Source organism: Poecilia mexicana, unplaced genomic scaffold (genome assembly GCF_051168715.1).
Source record: "Poecilia mexicana isolate PSO_F unplaced genomic scaffold, ASM5116871v1 scaffold_4, whole genome shotgun sequence".
Lineage (NCBI taxonomy): Eukaryota > Metazoa > Chordata > Actinopteri > Cyprinodontiformes > Poeciliidae > Poecilia > Poecilia mexicana.
Genome location: NW_028263373.1, coordinates 22,212,138 through 22,231,559, shown reverse-complemented (window position 1 = coordinate 22,231,559; position 19,422 = coordinate 22,212,138). Strand labels below are relative to the sequence as shown.

At 37.5% G+C, this 19,422-nt stretch overlaps 2 protein-coding genes across 4 annotated transcripts in view; one reads left to right on the top strand and one right to left on the bottom strand.

The window, feature by feature from the left end:
* The window catches only part of rabgap1l (RAB GTPase activating protein 1-like), a 117,153-nt gene extending 103,219 nt beyond the window's left edge, over window positions 1–13,934 (top strand). For all 3 annotated transcript variants that reach the window (XM_088005083.1, XM_015012419.2, XM_015012420.2), the window contains 7 exons: window positions 4,201–4,293; window positions 7,139–7,249; window positions 7,342–7,446; window positions 8,868–8,951; window positions 9,164–9,235; window positions 10,544–10,744; window positions 11,234–13,934. In XM_088005083.1, the coding sequence (XP_087861209.1) occupies window positions 4,201–4,293; window positions 7,139–7,249; window positions 7,342–7,446; window positions 8,868–8,951; window positions 9,164–9,235; window positions 10,544–10,744; window positions 11,234–11,389 (822 nt within the window). In that variant the 3' untranslated portion in view covers window positions 11,390–13,934. The remainder of the gene's footprint in view (window positions 1–4,200; window positions 4,294–7,138; window positions 7,250–7,341; window positions 7,447–8,867; window positions 8,952–9,163; window positions 9,236–10,543; window positions 10,745–11,233) is intronic.
* Window positions 13,935–14,403: 469 nt separating this feature from the next.
* LOC106907921 (interferon-induced protein 44-like) lies at window positions 14,404–18,124 on the bottom strand. The gene is made up of 8 exons (XM_088005085.1): window positions 18,042–18,124; window positions 16,993–17,517; window positions 16,707–16,755; window positions 16,185–16,380; window positions 15,948–16,100; window positions 15,692–15,863; window positions 15,500–15,600; window positions 14,404–15,419 (listed from the first exon to the last, which is right to left on the bottom strand). Exons 2-8 carry the CDS (start codon window positions 17,471–17,473, stop codon window positions 15,225–15,227), a joined length of 1,347 nt encoding a protein of 448 aa, XP_087861211.1. The 5' UTR covers window positions 17,474–17,517; window positions 18,042–18,124; the 3' UTR covers window positions 14,404–15,224.
* Between the last annotated feature and the right edge of the window lie 1,298 nt (window positions 18,125–19,422).

The following is a 19,422-nucleotide window of genomic DNA, read 5'->3' as shown; positions in this document are numbered from 1 at the left end:
GGAGACCTAGTAAACCGGCAGCCTTGCATGGTCTTTAAATGTCCCTGTGGAAAGCATAGTCTCCCTGTAATTCACCACAGCAGTGAAAGGAAAAAGACTACAGAATAAAGTTTTCCTTTTCTCCACTGAGTCTATTGTTTATAAAGGCTTTACTGCACTACAGTTGTATAGCTTTCAAAGCATCCTGTGACACCATCTTTCATTGCATTAAAATACAGCTACAATTCCTTAAAATATGTTGTTGAGCCCTAAAAAGTAACTTTAGGCTGATCTTACACACGTAGTGGATGAAAAAGAGGTTAAAATATTGATCAGGCTGCGGCTGCAAACAGTTTCTCTCTTATTTAAAACTAAATTTTAAAAAATAGTTGTAGTTGAAGCAAATTATCCTGCCAAGAGATGCAGGACAATCATTCACAGAGAGCAAATGCTAATTTAGCACAATCTGCTGACATTAGCCAGTATTTCATGCTTAAAGGTGCACATAAAATGAGAAAATTGACCGTAAAAGAAGGCATTTTCATACGTTATAATAAAACTTTATGCTCACAAACAACACCAGCATATGCTTCTGCCCTCAAGCTGTCTGTAGTAGCTTATTTTATTGTTTGTTGATTTTTCCTTTCCTTTTCCTAGTTTCAAAAACATGAATTCAAATATAATTCATATGAGTTCAATTTGTACCAAATTGTCATTAAGCTGCAACAGTAAAAGGAAAAGATAAATACTAAAGAATTATAGAAAAGTCAAGCCTGAAAACAGTTTCTTTAGAAAAATGTAAGAGTTTTTTGTAAATACATTTAAATGCATGTATTTAAATGTAATTTTGTCTTTCTGTAACTATATTAAGTCATATAAGAGCAGCTCATACTAGATAAAATGTGAAACGTATAGTTATGTGTTTCTAGCCCATAGAGGGGAAGTCAAGCTTTAAAATAAAGCGCTTAAAATTTCTAAAATATGAAAAGACTTGTGCGTGGTTCATGAAGTTTATGTTTGCAGAAGAATCCTGGTAAATTGGTCGTAAAAGGAGGAAAAGTCAAAGTTTTCAGCTGAAGAAATGAGCCGAAGGGAAGTTGGTTGTTTTTTAATTTAGTTTCGTCATGCTGTGTTTCACAAAAGGAAACTAAGCGCTGATAAACAAACTATGTTATCTGCTCATCATTAAAAGGCTCCTTTGGTATCACTTCCTGTGAAATGCAAGCTTCATAATTTAAATATAATCTTGAATCAACAATATAAAGCAGCCGGTCCTAATTAAAAGCATGGCAGGGATGATTTGGGTTTTATTTTAAGGTCACATTATAACATGCAGAAATAAATGTAATAAAGTTACATTTAGTAGACACCCACACTGAAATATTGTTGCATTTAGAAATATTGTTGCATTTAGATCAAGCATGCCACAACTCAATAAGGTAAACAAACCTGAGCAGGAACAAATGGAAGACCATGAGGGCAAAACACAAGAGTCAGTTGAACTGGTCGTACTTATAAATGTGTGTTGAGGTTGTTCAAAACTTCTCTTTAGTCAGACCTTTTGCTCCGTAGTATAGTCCCAATGCCTTCTGGGAAAATCTCTGTTCAGTTTATCACCAATGATGCAGAAGAAAGTGATAGTCAGTCATCCAGCACAGGCTGAATTTTCTGGTATCTGAGGGGAATTTCTTTGTCTGATTTATGAGCTGTGACGTTAGCACTTGATGCGGCTCATTAGATTGTACGGTGAACTAGCAGCTCAGTGTGGAGCCCCACGTATTGCACGCTGCGTTTTGCTTCAGTGGTTTATCAATGAAGGGCGTCTGCATTGCAAAGTATTGCGTTAACACAAGGCAGTAGATACAAACCTTAAAACAAACACAAAATGTGATTAGAAAAAGTTTTTCAGCTGTTAACTCCAGAGTGAAACTGTGGAATCATTTATCATTGAGTCTATCTCTTAGGACGCTAATGTAAAAGATAAATGTAAGTTTATACAAAGGAGACATTTCAAGGACTTTTATTAATCTTATTAAGTCAGAGAAACAGTTTCTGACCTTAATATGAGTATTAGAAGTGCACAATTCATTGGAAAACAAACATCTCTGCATTAGTTTTTAGGACTTTTTTTTAAAGTTTACAATTAGGTTTAGCCTTGAAAAGGTTCAGAGATGCTGTTTATATCCTGGAAGCTTCCCACAAATAGATAAAATCCACAAAGATTATAGAGCCCCTCAAAAAATGCTAATAGTTTTTAACAAAATAACTAGTTTACTAGTTTCTGTTTGAAAAGGAACAGGAAGATGTGAACACTTATTTAATCCCACCCCTTATCTCAATTTGACATATTTATTGCTGACTCAATAATTATCAAAAATGTGTAATTAAAACCATGTTATAATAAAATGGTTACAAACCAGCTCATAAGGTAAGAAAATTTATGGATAATAATAATAATGGTAATAATGACAATTGTAAATAATCAAACATGCAGCATCAGAAAAATGACCAATTCCTTGCCAATGTACAGCTATAAATTCTTCCTAATCTGTGTTATATAATTATAAATAAAATGTGAAAATAAATCAGAGAGAAAAAATAATGATAATAATGATGGTGAATAATAAAAATTAATTATTTCCCTCAGTGGAAACCATCTCAGCACTAACACAGAAGCTTCCTCGTATCTGCATTGCAGCCAATCAGCAGCGAATGAATGGCACTCCTTGATTGGCTGCTTTGTAAACAACAACCTATAATCTGTCAAATAGCGTCACGCCAAAGTGTTTCATCTTCCTAAACTGCACCAATTCTGGTCGCCAGATGATTTCTTGGCGAATCTGTGAAATTTAGCTATCATTTTTATTTTTGTTTGTTGGAAACAGGTGAAGTAGAGAGCAACAAACACTCTGTAAATTCATCTGACTAAATGAAACCACTTCTCTTGCTCTCAAGATGTTCGATGAAATTTACTGTAGGACAAACAACCTACTAGAAAATATAACACAGATCATTTCCTTGAGTTCAAATGCAGCTTGTGAGAGGCTGAAATGAAACCCATCCCAGTCTCAAAAGAGAGGTCATGTGACCGGGTCGGCCATGCAATCCCAAACCTCGACGGTGGCAACGCTGTTTCCACTCAGGGGAGATGACATCACCGTCTACCTGCAGCACAGGCCGAGGCGCACGGTAGAGAAGTTATGATCTGTTTAGCTGGTTTTTACACCTGCGAGCTGTTTAGTGTGAAATGGCTTCAGTGGAAACATCTGCAGGTAGATGTTGCATTTACCTGTGGATGTAAGCAGGTACCGGTGTTGTGCTGTTTGACTTTAGCTGATTCGAGGTGTTTTATGGTAATTTTGGGTTCCTGTGTGTTAAAAATGTTGTTTTATTTTTGTTTCCGAGATGTACAGCTGATTTTTATAGAGCCAAAAACTTTAATTTTAGAGTTCAGCTCTATTTTGTTCCATTTTTGAATGTCTGTATTACCCAAAAGTGTTGCTATGAAGATGAGTGAAAAATACTTGTGAAAAATAAATTTCTTAACATTCAACTCAAAATTATGGGAGTACAGTCAGAAGATAAAGAAAATACACTTTAAACTTTTTTACATTTTACAACCTCGTACTTTGATGGGTTTTATTTGAATTTTTTGGGAAATACAAACCCAGACTGGTTCACAATTATCAAGGAAGATACAAGGTTTTAAATTTCAACATTTTTCTTTTAGAAATAAACATTTGTGTGGATTTTTATTATCTTTATTAACCTTTTATTCAGCCATGTTATTCAGACGCATTGGATCAGGCATACATCATGCAAGCCTTCAATCGATTGAACTTCTTCCACAGTCTGAAGTTTTTCCAGGTTTGATTTCACTGATATCGAATCTTTAGCTCTTCAAACCTGAACATGAACTTATTGTCACTGCTGAAGAAAAGCATCAAGATCCATTACTGTAGGCCTAAAGTGGTGGGAACTTAGAGACGACTTTCACTTTGAGGAAGAAGCCAAACTGAGTCTGGAACTTTAATCGTCTTAATGTTCGCATAAAATCATTAATCATGTCTCAGAACAAAGAAGTTAAAGTCACATTAATGCTAAGAAGCAGCTGCTCTGTTGATTTCTTCTGAATAAATCTGAAGACATTGCATGCAGACATTTAATAAAACAGCATTTGTAGAGTAACATTTACATTTTCAACTTTGTAATTTTTTTCAGGTTCCAACCAAAAAGCTGAAAAAGTTTGAGAAGGAGTATCAGACGCTGAGAGAGAGCCAGCTGCAACAAGAAGACCCCATCGATCGATACCAGGTTTGAAAACTCTCAACTTGATCTAAACGCTGACAGAGAAGGTGTTTCTGTCGCTGCTAAATTTATCTTTGGGTTTATACTGGAAATCTTTTTTTTTTTCTAATATTAGAAACAGCTTTGCTTTGTTAGACGGTGTTTGTGAAAGTATTTTTGGTTCCAGTGACTCACTTGTCATTATTGATGCTAACATCTTTAAAAATAGGTTTTAGATTATTCTGCCTTGAGTCAGATAAGCTCAGCAGCAGCATCTTTGTTCATGATGAGGTATAAATGATGAGGCAGATGTTTTAGTTCTGTTCATAGATTTTCTTACTTTTCCAAATAATTTCTCTGTTTTTATTAAAGCAAGTAATACTAGTTGACTCACCACCAGAGTTCCTACAAACTCTGTACAATTATAAAATTTGATTTAAATATTTTCCAGGTCTGGATAAGTAGAGAAAATAAAATGTAGCCTTTAAACACGGAGAAAGGGAAAAACTTTTATCCCGACTACAAACCTGAAGATTTCATGAGGAGGTTTTTGATGGGATTAATTAATTTCCTTTTAATCTCCTGCTGGAAGACAGTGAAGCTCGAACTGCTGATGCTTTAAGGCACTCTGCTTGGTTTGTCATTAAATTCAAGAGCAGAATCTCAAAGTGGAGGATGAGCCATGATATCTCCATGTTGGAAATTGTTTGTTGTTCCAAAATATAAAGAAAAACTTCTGAGTTAATCTTGGCAGACCCAAAGAAACTGAATTTTTGCTACTATGTGGTTGTCTACCTCTCTGTTCAGAAGTCAGCCGTTTGTCCGTATGTCCGACCATCTGTGTTCATTCATCCATCATTCTGTCCATGCATTCCTTCATCCTTCTGTTAATCCTTCTCTCTGTCCTTCTTTCCAATTGTTCATCCTCACCTCCAGCTAACCATTTAGTTAAAAGCACCACTGAACGGGAGGCGAATCCAAAACCTGCTGGTTCAATTCCAGCTTCTAATTTGCTTGTTTTGCTTAAGTCTTTGATTTTAACTTATTGGTTTTTTCATTTTGTTTTCTTTTGGTTTATTATTAGTATTTTTGTTAAAGTATAGAATGAATTTGTTGGTTAGTAATTTCAGTGGATTTAATTATGTGTGAATCTGTATGCATGTCGGTGGTCATGGATTTTTGCAAACCTGTGGTGCATCTGAGTTACATTTGTCTCCGTTTTGATCGATCTTAACTTTTTTTGGTTAAAACTGACAGTTTGGGTGAATGTGGCTCTAGTGTAAAATGCTTGGAGTGATAAGTGTGACTAGAAATGCGATACAGTTCATCAGCCTTCATCAACAATAATTTACTGACTGATTTTAATATCCACAAAAGTGTGAACTCATCGGAACTGATCAAGACAAATAATTTTGTAATCACAATAAATATTATTGTGATTATCTTTATTAAAATAACTTATTGTGATTATCTTTATTAAAATAACTTAATAAAGATAAGTTATTTTATCTTTTGTTGGTACATCTTTTAAGAAATGTAGACTTGAATTCATTGCTTGTAAGATAACCTTTAAGAATATGTTGAGATTGGATGCAAAGTGTATTTAGAGAGATTTCTTACTCATTTTATAGTTGGTAAACTTGTTGTTCTTCTGTTACAATGAACATTTTTTAAGATTTTCAAGAGGAATAACTGTTAATCTGCTTGTTGAGGGTTGGTTGAACGTCGGACTAAAGTGAGAGAAGGCAGTATAAGTTACTAAAGTGCAGACATGTTTTCTACATTGGAACCAATCGTCTTTGAGCAACACATAAACAACCAGAACAGACAAACATCCAGAGTTGATTGTGGTCATTTTCTCCCAGAGACGAAGGCGATGCGCTGCAGGATAAACACCTACTTGTGGAGCAGAGGAAGGAAGGAAGAGTCTAGTTGCAGATAAGATGTTAGGCTTGACCTGCTGCTCTGGAATCACTTTTACTGCTCATGAGAAAAATCCAGAACCCTCCTGCTTTATTGGTGCAGATAACAGAATTTAATTAAAATAAAAAACTCTTTGGAGTTGGAAGATTTCAAGGGTGAGTTATGTATTTTTTTTTTTTGCATGTGTGAATGTGAAGTGTGGTAAATTGCTCCTCTTGCGTCCTGCTTTTGGTATTCAAAGCAACGGAACATAGAAGCATTTATAAATGGAAAAGAGTCTGTAGAGAGAGAAAGCGTGGCTGGGAAGTGTGTGACAGGAAAGTGAGGCTGTCAGGATCATGTGTTGAAGTTTAGTCAGCGCTTCCAGTCGCTCTATCTGTGGACGTTCTGACTGCGGACAGGCGCTCGGTAAGCCTCCTCTGCTCCAAAGCACCTTCTCATTAAATGTTAAATGTTTAGAGATTTGCTGTTTATATAATTTTCTGTTTTGTTAGTTAAGGAGAATGGTTTGATTAGACACTGGTAACAAACAAGAGTTTTATGAAAAAATATCAATTTGATGCATGTGTATCTGCAGCAAAAATGACTAAGTTTGGTGTTGGTTGATGATCTCCCTGCACTTATTTATATATATGAAACCTGAGCCGTCGGTTCAGGTCTCTCATGCATATATCTGTGAATATTTATGTAAGTTTAGTGTCACTCAAGCATTAGAAAATGAAATTATTTTGAAAGTGACCGGGAAATCAGGGTCAGATGACCGATCCTGGACAACAGTTTCTTGCTCTCATCAGATCCATGTCATGTGACACGTTTACTGCCAGCCTGGCAGTCATGAGACTCCACTAATGGGACATAAAATCTTACATTTGACTTTCTGAGACCTGCAGATGCCCTGATATTGATCCTAAATGAGTGTGTTATTGTGTGTGTGTGTTGCTGTGTGTAGAGAGAGAACCGGCGTCTACAAGAAGCCAGTATGAGGCTGGAGCAGGAGAATGACGATCTGGCACATGAGCTGGTCACCAGTAAGATCGCCCTGCGGAACGATCTGGACCAGGTAACAACACCTGGACTTGGTTTTAGGAAAACAGTGTCACCCTGCAGTTCATGCTGGACCTCATATAACGTGTGCGGTGTTGTTTCGATCAGGCTGAAGACAAGGCCGATGTTTTGAACAAAGAGCTGCTGAGCACCAAACAGCGGCTGGTGGAGACGGAGGAGGAGAAGAGGCGGCATGAGGAGGAGACCGCTCAGGTAGCGTTCGTCCTGGGTTACCGTCCAGCTCCTCAGCCAACGGCTGCATCTCGCTGAACAAAGCCTGTTTTCTCAGGCATTATCAGAGTTACTCATGTGAAGCTGCATGAATGGCCTCCCTGTTCCCATCTTTAGGAGGAGAACGTCCATTAATGGCTGCATTCAGCTGCTGTCAGTGAGCAGAGAAAACTGATTCGGGTGAAGGATGATGACTAAAGGTCACGTTATCGCTCCGGCTGACATTTAGACAAAATCAGCCAGAAATCAGATATTCTCATTATGCAGACTGTTCTGCTCTTAGTTTGATCAAGGATTTGATAAATTAAGGGTTGCAACTTCAAAATCTCAGTCAAGTTTTACTGATTTTAATTTAGTTCAGTTGAGATTATCTTGGTGCAGCGCCCCCACAGGCGAGGAGGGGAACAGGTTTTCCAAATGGCTTGTTGTTTCATTTGGCAGAGTTCAGTGTGAACGTGAATCAAACCCAGTCTAATGAACTACCAGGAGTGAAAACAACTTACCTTTTGACATTAGACCGCCAACAGTCGGGAACATTTTAAATCACTTCTTAGTTTTTATTCTTTAGCTTTTCCAAAAGGCCTGACATTGTAATTTACTTGCCTTGTCTGTTTCAATGTGTGTTTTATTCTTATGTGTTTTATCTGTGTTTTATGAATGCTGTACAGCACTTTGGTGTAGTTAATATCTGTTTTTAAAGTGCTTTATAAATAAAATTGACATTATAAAGCAGCGACTCCAGCTGGGTGGAGGCAGCATCATGCTGTGGGGATGTTTCTCTTTAGCTGCAACAGGGAAGCTGATCAGAGTTGATGAGACGGTGGATGAGCTAAAGACTCACATTTCAGCAACCCTACACATGCATCTCCCTGTGGCCTAGTTAAAGCCCAGACATAAATATGAGACACAATTAAATGATACTCTCTATTCATACTTCCTGAGCTTTAGCTACTTTTGTCGAGAAGAATGGGCAACAATTTCAAGATGGTTGAGACAGAAGGTGGTTCTTTAAAATTATGAGTCTGAAAAATAAATACATGCCACACTTTACAGATTTCTTTCCCTCTTCACAGATGAAATTACTTTTGATAATTATTTTGCAAGCCACTATAGCATTTGAGCATCTTTTGTATTGAATATAATTGACCCTGTTTCACTCTGTGTCTGATGTTTCATTAAGGGAAGTTTTCATTCTCTGTGGTGAAAAAAGACTAAAAATCTAGAGGGGAGAAAAACGTGTCAGATAAACTATCCTTTAATCTGTTTAATTTGTTGGTTTGTTTCAACAAAAAAACAAATTTAACACCAATAAATAAAGCTTCTGTGCATAAATCAGTTGAACGGTATTTTTTTGTTTGTTTTGGCGGTTTTAGTTTTTCTATTCACCCCTTTGTCTCCTTTAGCTGAAGGAGGTTTTCAGGCGGGAACTGGAGAAAGCAGAGATGGAGATCAAGAAAACCACCGCCATCATAGCCGAGTACAAACAGGTAACAGGAGAAGCATAAAATGTTACTGCAACTGTGGAGAACGTTTGCAGATTCATGAGACATTTTTTGGGTTTATTTGCACAAGCATAAGGATTTGTTTATGTTAAGTATCCATAATTTAGATGAGCAATAGAGACTTAAGTGTTGCATTTATGGCCGTGTCATGTCTTGTGTAACTCCTCTTCATCTTCCTCTTCCTCGCCTCGTTTCAGATCTGCTCCCAGCTGAGCACCAGGCTGGAGAAACAGCAGGCGGCGACTAAAGAGGAGCTCGACATCGTCAGGGTGAGATTATACACGGCTAACGCACAGATGAAAGCTACGAGACATTTAAATTTCAGATAAAAAAACCACATATGGGCTGAGTGGGACAGCGAGGATTTTTGTGAGCCATCACAGCAACAAGGAGCTTCAATGCAGAAATAATCCCACACAAACGTTTAGTCCTCATTAAACAGGCGCTGGGAGGCAGCAGACTCTTAAATTTGATTCTTAACACTTTAATGTGTTGCAACAGTGGATCACACCGAGACACTGCAAAACCACAAAAACCTGCCAAGTATTTTCAGTTTAGTTTCTAGTTTCCTCAGTACATTAAAAATAAGACAAATCTACCTTACAAGTTACGGTTTAGCTAAATAAAGGAGCTGGTTTTCAGTAAATAATTCCTTAATATTGATTTAAAAAGTACGTGTTCCACTGGCAGATTACTTCACTTATAACACTGTAAAATGTCTTCTTGTTAATTAAATATTTGGTCAGTGTAGCTTGTGTATATTTATCAATATTTGGGAATTACTTACTCAAGACAATCTCCTACATCAGCCTATCACAATAACTAATAATTATGGACAATAAATTGTTTAATATTGATTAATATTGGGGGTTTTTTGAGACCATTTTAAGGACATAAGAACATATAGTCAAACATTAATAAACATTTAACACTGCAGCTGGTAGATATTTTAAGTAGTCAAAACACAAACAAAACAAAAGAAACAGTAATTAAAGTGAATTATGAAGTTTCTGTGAACAAAATGTTCCTTCAAAAAATGGCTAGTTCAGACCAAAACATGAAAGTGAAGTTTTGTCTTCCAGTTTTTGGTAGAAAGAGAGAAAAGAAAAAAATGATAAATCATGCAAATGGAAATTATGTAGCTTGTTTCATTTTATCATGCATTTGGTTGATTTATTGTTTATTGCAACAGGTCTACTCTTATGTCTTGCTAAAAAGTTACCTGTAAGTGAATTCATTCTTATTCTAGTGTACTGAGACATTTGCACCAGAAACACTTGGTAAGATTTGGTGCTTTTGTTTTGTGGTTATTTGTAGTTATTTGCAGTAGAAACTAGATGAAAAAGTACTTGGTAAAGTTTAGTGTTTTTGCAGTCTTTAAAGAGTTGCTACACAGACAATACTCAGAAGATGATGAGATATTAAAACTGTCTATATTGTTTCCTGATTTTGTACAATAAATATCAATTGCAAGTTGAAGCTGTTTTTCTCTGCATATTGCGTCTAATCTCTCTGCTTTGCAGAACTTCTTCACCTTTCTTACATCAGCGCCATAAGCAGATGTGTTGTTTGTGCAGAATAAAGTGATGAGCTGCGAACACTGCAGAGACCTGTTCAGCCCCGTGGGCTCCCTGCAGGCGTCGTCCCCCGGCGGCGACGGGACGTCCAGCGAGCCTCTGGACGAGGAGAAGGACGGGATGAAGGAGCAGCTCAGGCAGCTGGAGCTGGAGCTGGCTCAGACCAAGCTGCAGCTGGTGGAGGCAAAGTGCCGAATCCAGGTGAGCAGAACCCAACGTGCTTAAAATAATCGTTCATCCACAGGGAGAGAAGAAATCTATATTAAGAAAAGGGATGTAACCCTCCTGCAGTGCATCATTGTTCCTCACTGGGAAAAATTAAATGGGAAAAAATAAATAAAATTTTAGGTTTATTTGGTGACGATTACAATAAAAATCCTCATTTTTCTTACACAGGCTAATGCATTAAATCTATGGAGGCTGATACTTATATGTGAAGCTGATCTTATCCAGCTTCACAAACTTTTTATAGGTTTATGTTTGAGTAAGATGAACATTGTTCTTTTATTCTATAAACTACTGACATGTATGAGAAATCCCAAGCAAAAATTTAGTATTTATTTGCATAAAATGCAAACTTTTATTTGTTTGCAAATTTAATAAAAACTAAATTTGCATCCATAATGAAACACTAGGAAGCCCGGCCAGAGTTCTGCCTCTGTTTACTCTGTTTCCCTCTCTGCGCTGCAGGAGCTGGAGCATCAGCGAGGCGTCCTGATGACAGAAATCCAAGCTGCTAAGAACTCGTGGTTCAGCAAGACGCTGGGCTCTCTGAAGAGCTCGGCCTCCTCGTCCTCCAGCTCCGTGTCTCAGACTCCGTCCTCTCCGAAGGACGGGCCCGCCTAGCCGGACCTCCATCACTTTGCCCCTCCAACATTCCCCTGCAGGATGCACACTAGCGTTGCGAACAAAGGCTGAAGAAAGTAGTGAAGGAGAAATGCAGTATTCCTTTTTTTTTTCAGTGGGTTGGAAAAAGATGAGCTTCCTTAAATTGCGGACGATGAAGAGGAGGGAAAGACGTTCTCTGCTCTACAGCTACTCAGTCTGGTGAAGATGAAGTCCAAAATTAGTTTAAAGTTAATTTGTCACAGGCATCTTACAGGTCAATTAGCACCATCTTGTGGGCAGTTGTTGCTATTGCAGAGAAATAAAGGTCAGGATTTTTCTAGTACCTGAAACTTAAACCACAAAATAGGAAATGATTTTAAATCCATCACAATAGTTTTATACATCTACTATTAAAAACATAAACACCCAGCTCTCTAAAGAAAGGAATACTGCCTTCTGTAGTAAATTAAAATATCACACAAGTTGCAATTCTTTATAGTAATATAACGTAAACAATGTTGTCTTATAAATATGTATAACTAATTGTTGACTTTTTTTATTTTAAATAATCTTGTACAGTTCCTTAAAAGAAAAAAGACACAGAAAAGCTCTTATATTTCTTTTCTACTGTTTGGAAGTTGAATCTCATCTCTGTAGATGTTGATGTAAGCACAGTGTGTGACGGATCGGCTCGGGTCCAAACGCCGAAGAGCCAAAAAGTGACGACCTGCAGAGAGTTTCTGCTCACCCCGAACCGTGTCCAACATGTTTTCTGCTCTCAGAACATTTATCTTTTATGTTTTGCATCTTTTAATTATTCAATTTGACTATTTTTTTTCATAATTAGCACTTAATATTTTAAATTTAAAGCACCAAGAGGCCAAATTTCTTTATATAACAGCATCTGTTAGTCTTAAAAGTTAGCCGTCTGTAAGCCTGTAGGCGTTGACCCTTATGGGTCTCTTAAAGCATTGCAAAAAATTTTCATAAAAAGTAGATTGTGATCAAATCACTTTTATTTAAAACAGAAACACAGCAATTGTTCCTGCTGTTGTTAAAATAATCTCACATTTTAATTATTCCAGTTGTTCTGTAGCATGTTATGTTATTTTGATCCATAAATATGGAATAAATTCTTGCTAAATTTTTAGAAAATTCTCTTTTTTGCTCTTTAAAGAGTTGATATTAGCTGATTGATTAGTTGGGCTGTTTGCAGTTGTAGCCAGTCTGCAGTCAGCTGCTTGCCAATTAAACTCTCAGAACAGCAATACTTCAGTAGGAGTGATAGGTGGCGCTCTTCTTTTTCACTTCAGGACTGTTCAAGCTTGTGCAACTGGAAATTAGTCAAAATAGACAAACGAAACAAGATGTTTTGTCTCGTTTCGTTGGATAGATCAGATTTCTAGAAATGATGCAGAATTTCTAAGAAGTTTTTAGAAACACAAATTCAAATATTGATCTAAGAAAATTTTAAAACCTTTAAGCTGGTACCTAACTATTGTAATCCACAGTAAAAAAAAAAAAGCAAAACTTTCCTTGTAACATCTTTATTTAAGCTAAAATTATCTCCATAAAGCCAGAAACTCCAAGCAGCTGAGCACTCAGATTATCATTCATCTGCTACTTTGCATAATTTATCCCCAGATAAACAGATTTTATCTCATGATATTAATAAGCAACATGCGGTTGCAGTATTGCTGTCATTGCCAAACCGTCTGGTATGATCGTGCCAACATCCCGTTTGTTCTTGAATTTTTACACTTATTTTAATTCATCTGGTTAAAGCACAAAAGCAGAAAACATTTCATATTCAGGTACATGTTGAGGATGATTTTCTTGCCAAAAATGTAAATTTCGATGCACTTTAGCTTCATGTCAGAGAAGCTGCTTGGCTTTATTCCTCTCTCTGGTTGACACTGAAGTCGGCCTTTGGACTCGGACCAATCCCACGTGTTCGTTATGTGTGTGTTTGCTGTAACTCAAACGTTTGAGGTCGTTTCATCTTCACGTTGCTGCCTTTTCTGTTGATGACTGAAGCAGCTGGCTGGAGAGACGAAAAGCCATCTGAGTATCTGAGAGCATCAGCTGTGCCATAAGAGCCTCTCCACGGTCTTCCTCTGCTCCGCGGACCGTCTGCTCCACCCTGAACGTTACTTTGTACCAGACAGATTACGACCTAATCCCAGGATTCACGTCATTTCTCCATGACATTCCTGTTCTGCCGGTCTGGGAGTGGAAGTGGTTGAACCGGGTGGAGAGAGCTCCTGGTTTGTTATGTGCACTAACCAAACGTGGATATTTTAAACACTATTTTAAAATGTTTGTTTTTATCTCATGACTGTTGCTGAGAAGAGATCGGCCCGTTTCTAATCTAATTCAGTTCATTTCAGAGTCCCGGAAGCAGCAGATGAGTCAGATTAGAGGCGGCTGTCATTGTGTAGTTTACAGTTTGTTGTTGAGATCTCAGTCTTGTTACAGACGGCTCCTCAGCTGGTCTGACTTCACTGTTTCCATGTACAGAAACTGTTTCAGCTGCATTAATAAACTTCAGTTTGTTCATGAAGTCTCAGCTTTTTATTGAAACAAAACACTTTGAACATAAAGCAAAGCGTTAAACCAGGCGTCGTGTTGACCAAACATTTTTCTGTCAGTGCGTTTCTATTGACCATGAAATTGCTCAAAGTACGAAAATTAATTTGCCAATTTTGGAAAAAAAACAAACAAAATTCAATAAAAAAGATTTTGCAACTCCAATGTAAACCCTTTTTTCACACTATACAAGTCACATGATCACCAGCCAGATGTTGCTACTGCCAAAAATGACAAAGATGACAGGAAGTAGTAGGAGGATGATGGATGGTTTGTTTTTGTTTCCACCAGAGCTCTCACAGAATAGAACAGTTCATAACAGTATATCTCTTAAAATAGTAAAATAAAAAAAAAGAGTCTTTAATATTAGGTGATGAGGCAAAATACTTTAAACTATGGATTTTATTACAATTTCTCTCAATAAATATCAATAATGCCAGGCATGTTTTCTCAACATTTTTATTAGTGTTTGCATTTTTTTTCCCAGCTTGTATAAATAAACACTTGCATGTAATAAGTCAGATCTGTCTCAGATTTTTTTTTTTTTTTACTCAAAAAAGCAGAAGTAAGTAAACTGTAAACAACTCCTCTTGGGTGACAAAACAAAGATACAAAGGAAAAAATAGCGTTGTCATTTTCAACATTCCAGGGAATCCAGGAAAGTCAAATATCAGCAAGTCTTTACACATGCAAGCTATAATATCAGATCTTTACTAATTAGCTTGTACTTCAGTTTCATGCCCACAGATATATCTCCTATATTTTGCAGGAGTTTAACATGCATGTTAGAAAATCCGTCCTGCATAAATGTCCCAACAAGTACCAAGTCACCAAGACCATTAAGGTAATAACTTTATCAGAAGCAAAAAGAGACTGATTTATCCAAACTCACTAAAGTGAACAACTTCCTGAAATCCTATCTTTTTTGTTGAACTTAAAAGTTTCAGATTATGATTACTGCCAAACCTGCAGAATAAAATTTTAGAATTGTTTCAAGAACATCAAGCACTGATTTAAAGATGAACCGATGAGAAACAAAATTATCAGACTGGAGTTGTAAAGTCATTTCTAGGTGAGATTGTAGTGAAACTTCCCAAGACCAAAACTCAAAAAAGAAACACGTAGTTATTTCAGCCAATCTGTATGAAGTAAATACTGTATTGAATATGTAAAACTCTAGAGTTGTTCTGGATAAATGCATAAATACTGACACATCTGGACATGTGGATAAGCCTGAGCTGTCAGGTTTTGTGAATACAGATTCTTAATCTTTGCATTCGGCGCTGCTCAGTCGGTCGCTGAGGTCATCGAAGTAGTTATCAACGAACCGGAGCATCTGGATGACGGCGCTGAGCAGCAGGATGTCAGCGTTCAGGTCCAGCTCCAGCTCCCCGCTGTAGTTCTTGACTGGAACAACGCAGGACAGCGGCACGCCCACCCTGACGCTGACCTCCTGCATCTGGACCACACAGCGGTTCGGATCAGTTTTATCAAGCTTAGCATGAACACTGAGAGTAATTTATTTAAAAGAATCCTCACTAAGTCCTTGATGTATCCACTCTTATAGATGTTTCTCAGATCGTCTTTCACCAAAGGACAAGCTTCATCTACCTTAGTGAGCAGAACCAGCTGAGGAATCCCTGCAAACATTTCCAACATGCTGTAAATAATCTGAGTTTAAACTTTTTTCAAATTCATCAGTAAAATGATTCAGTGACAGGTTCTACTGACCCAGCAGGTTAACCTTTCTGCGGATAACTTCCATCTTCTCCTCCAGCTTTGGGGGCATAATGGAGACCTTGCTGGCATCAATAACATAAGCCACACAGTGGATCTTGTCTTTGGCAGCCGGAGACTTTTGATAACCATGAGTCTCAGCATGAAGAGGAGCAGTGGGGTTGAACTGTCAATGTAAACGAAGAATATGTTAAATTTACTTCATGTAACACACAAGTTATGCTTCACAAACGGTTATCAAACATCCCACCTGGTAACAATTCGGCATATGACCCTTAAGGATGCTGCTGATGTCCTCCACATCAAGCCCCGCCCCTTTGGTGTCCTCCAGGCCCATGGTGTCACACAGGATGATTGGCAGAGGTTTGCCTTCTCGTCCTGCCTTCACAGAGTAGGTCCGAAACTAGAAAACATTTTAAAAATATACTACTGTAAAGATTTTTTTCCCTGAGACACAGGAAACCATGTAGCTGAGAAGCAGTCAGACCTGAGTGGTGAGGCTGGTGGAAGAGCTGCCAGCGATGGCTTGGCTGGTGACATGGCCTCTGAACACAGAGTTGATGGAGTTGAAGAAGCTGGACTTTCCGGCTCCGACCTGTCCGATGAGCAAAACCCGAGCCTGGGGCACAGAACTGAGCGTGGGTTTGTAGGTTTTGATGCTCTCCATCAGCTCAGCCCTCTTCCTGCAGAGACACATCAAATTACAGAGAAACTGCCAACAGTAAACCTGCTGAACAATCGTTTTAAGCAAAATGATAAAAACTTCCACATATTTTCACAGAGCAACAAGATTTAAATTAAATTTAACAGATGAGGCCTCTGTTTACTTATTCACTGATTTCTGAAGGGTGAGAGTTGCACTGAAAACTCATTATGGGTATCAGAGTAACTAGGGGTTTAACATATTCATGTATAACTTTTCAGATTTTTTTTTACAAATAAATTTTAATAATTTATGTTTGACAAAATGTTGAAAAAGTTGAAAGGGAGTAAATACTTTTACACTTACTGAGATTCCCAGACGACTGTCCTCCATGGCTTCTCAAGTTCAGTGGATTCTGGTAAAGAGCAACTTAGTTAAATTTTAATTTTCTCAGTTTTTGCCTTGCAAACATTACTTGTCCAAAAGAGTTTGTAGATATTATGTAAATTCAAATTTTAAATGTTAAAGAGCATATTTAACATGTTTGAAATGTTGAGTAATGTGCACTAGGCAGTAGACTGAACACATAATGTATTAGAATTTCTGTTTTTAAATTTCTGACAGTGACATACGTTTTTTACTAAAGACTCACCTTCCACCTGGTAAACTTCACATTCAGACAGCTTCAGGTCATTTCCATGCATTTCTGCAGCATTGAAGTTGTAATAATTCCCTGGAGCGCTGTATGTCACTTGTTGGTTTCCGTTGACAAGAACTAGATCTTCTCCAAAATAAGGACCATTGTTCCCATCCATTAAGAGTGCATAAGCAGCATTAATACAGGGGTATTTCTGGAGATTTCCACCAGTAAAACTAAAAAGAAAAGCCTTATTATCATTGACGTATTGACCAGACTGACTGAATGGTTGGCTGGCGTAGCCTCCAAACACATAACCAGAGGTATTAAAGCCCACAGACACAGTGGGCGTCCGGTTGTCACATCTCTGGTGGAAGGCAGCAGCAGTGAAGCCGTGGACGGAGGCCTTGTAGAGCAGCTTCAGTTTGACATGTCCCAGCTGAGAGCAGATGGTTCTCTGGTGGTTCCTGGAGAGCAGTGGGTTCAGAGTGGCCATCTGAGCTGCTGATCTCAACTTTTAGAGTAAACTCAAGTTTGAATCTGCGAAATAAACACACAAATTACATCAAAACACAATGAATAAAATATGTTTCAGTATGTGTAGTGAATTTATATTTGAGTGCCATTTTTGGAAGTGATTACAAAGATTTTTTTTTACTTTTTACTTATTTTCGTTTTTACTGAGATACACCTGTGTGCTCTTAAAATAATCACGTTACCTCCAAACTGCGGCTTAATGTCTTACTTTCTATTGTTTAATAACGCAGAGAGATAAGTTTTGTTTTCCTGGCTGCCTGACTGAAACACCACACATAAAAACAACAATAATTTAATAATAAATATATATTAGGGAACTGGAGAATAAATCCCCAACAGACATTACGACAAACAGACTTTTGGATAAACATTACGTCTTAGTGTCTGTTCATGTTTGATACTGAAGCTTTAGATTGAATTTATAGGTTAAGCGTAATTGAATAAATCCCACAAGAAGACAGTAAATGTGACAGTGGAGCACGGATACATTTATACATATTTAAGCTCGGTCATAGTTTAAGACTTACCTCCTTTATATTCTGCAGATATCTGGTTAAAGGCAGGTCAACCACAGGATGTCTCGCTGTTCGCAGCAGAAACGAAACTTAAAAGCTCATACTTCCTGTACTGGCCCCCTAGAGGCCATAAAAGGAATGACCTAAACTCGTTTCTCTACATGATGGGTTTACAGTAGGAAATTATTTGTTACTCTACATGACGTGAAAAAGTCTTTAGAAAATCTCCTTATAGTCTGTAACAACTGCACCAATGGGTCATCACATTCAGATTTGTGGCTTCAGTTCCATAAAATAAAGTTTTGAAAGTAAAAACAGGAAGAACTGATATGTGGGTGAATGAGGGACAGAGAGGTGATCAAGACTGTGGAGAGATTTGTGGGTAAAACTTCAAATTTTGTTACTTCTGACAATTATATAGATGTGAACTGTAATAACCTGCAGCTTATTTTGGTCCAGCAATATATAACCAGTTAGGATCACTGTTAAACACTGAAAAGAATAAAACCCCTCATACCAGGATATAAATGATCACAATTTAAGAAACCAGCAGAATAAAGATGTAGATGTATGTAAATCAAAACAAGTAAAAACGACTTTACCTCCAAAAAAGTGTAACTTAAAGTTAAAATATTTTTTGTACAGTTGAGATAATGAACAAAGAGACAGCAGAGGTAGCATCTATAGAGAAAAAGTAGGAAATAACCTTTTGTAATTGCAAAAATAACCAGAGTCTTGCAAATATAGCTTGATGAATATAGTTTTAGTTCAATTAAAAAAAAAAAAAACGCACAGATTTAATTGTTGCTCCAACAACAGTGGAAATGATGGTTGGGTGTTTGTTTCGTTCCAAAGCATAACATGTCAAAGAGTCCTGGTCACAGAGGGACTTCATAGGATTCACCAGTTTGGTGAGCATTGAAAAAAAATTCCTCCATGTAATGCTAACTGACAGACATGATGATGGATAGAATTACATGTTTGGCTTTTTTACGTTTTAATTATAACAAAAATATACACAGAGGGTAATCCATTTTTTTTCAAGAAGCTAAATACCCCAATCATCATTCTAATGGAACCAGCAGTTGGCCAGCTGCCCATAAAACCTTTATCCTTTGGTTCAAAGGTTCCCAAGTTTGTCGCTGATCTCATCAAAGTAGTTATCAGCAAACCGGAGCATCTGGATGACGGCGCTGAGCAGCAGGATGTCAGAGTTCAGGTCCAGATCCAGTTCCTCTACGTAGTTCCTCACTGGAACAATGCAGGACAGCGGCATGCCGAGCTTAGAGCTGGCCTCCTGCATCCAGGTCACAAAGCACAAACTCTTCAACCCAACTTTTCAAAACCTTAAAGAAATTATCTGTGAAAACACTTTCCCTTAATGTAGACACTC

Excerpts from the sequence above, each read along its gene's own strand:
- LOC106907921 (XM_088005085.1), bottom strand. The coding sequence starts at position 17,473 with ATGGCCACTCTGAACCCACTGCTCTCCAGGAACCACCAGAGAACCATC. Across the intron at positions 16,381-16,706 it reads ACAGTCGTCTGGGAATCTCA|GAAGAGGGCTGAGCTGATGG; the intron begins GTAAGTGTAAAA and ends GTGTCTCTGCAG. Across the intron at positions 16,101-16,184 it reads CCACCAGCCTCACCACTCAG|TTTCGGACCTACTCTGTGAA; the intron begins GTCTGACTGCTT and ends AATGTTTTCTAG.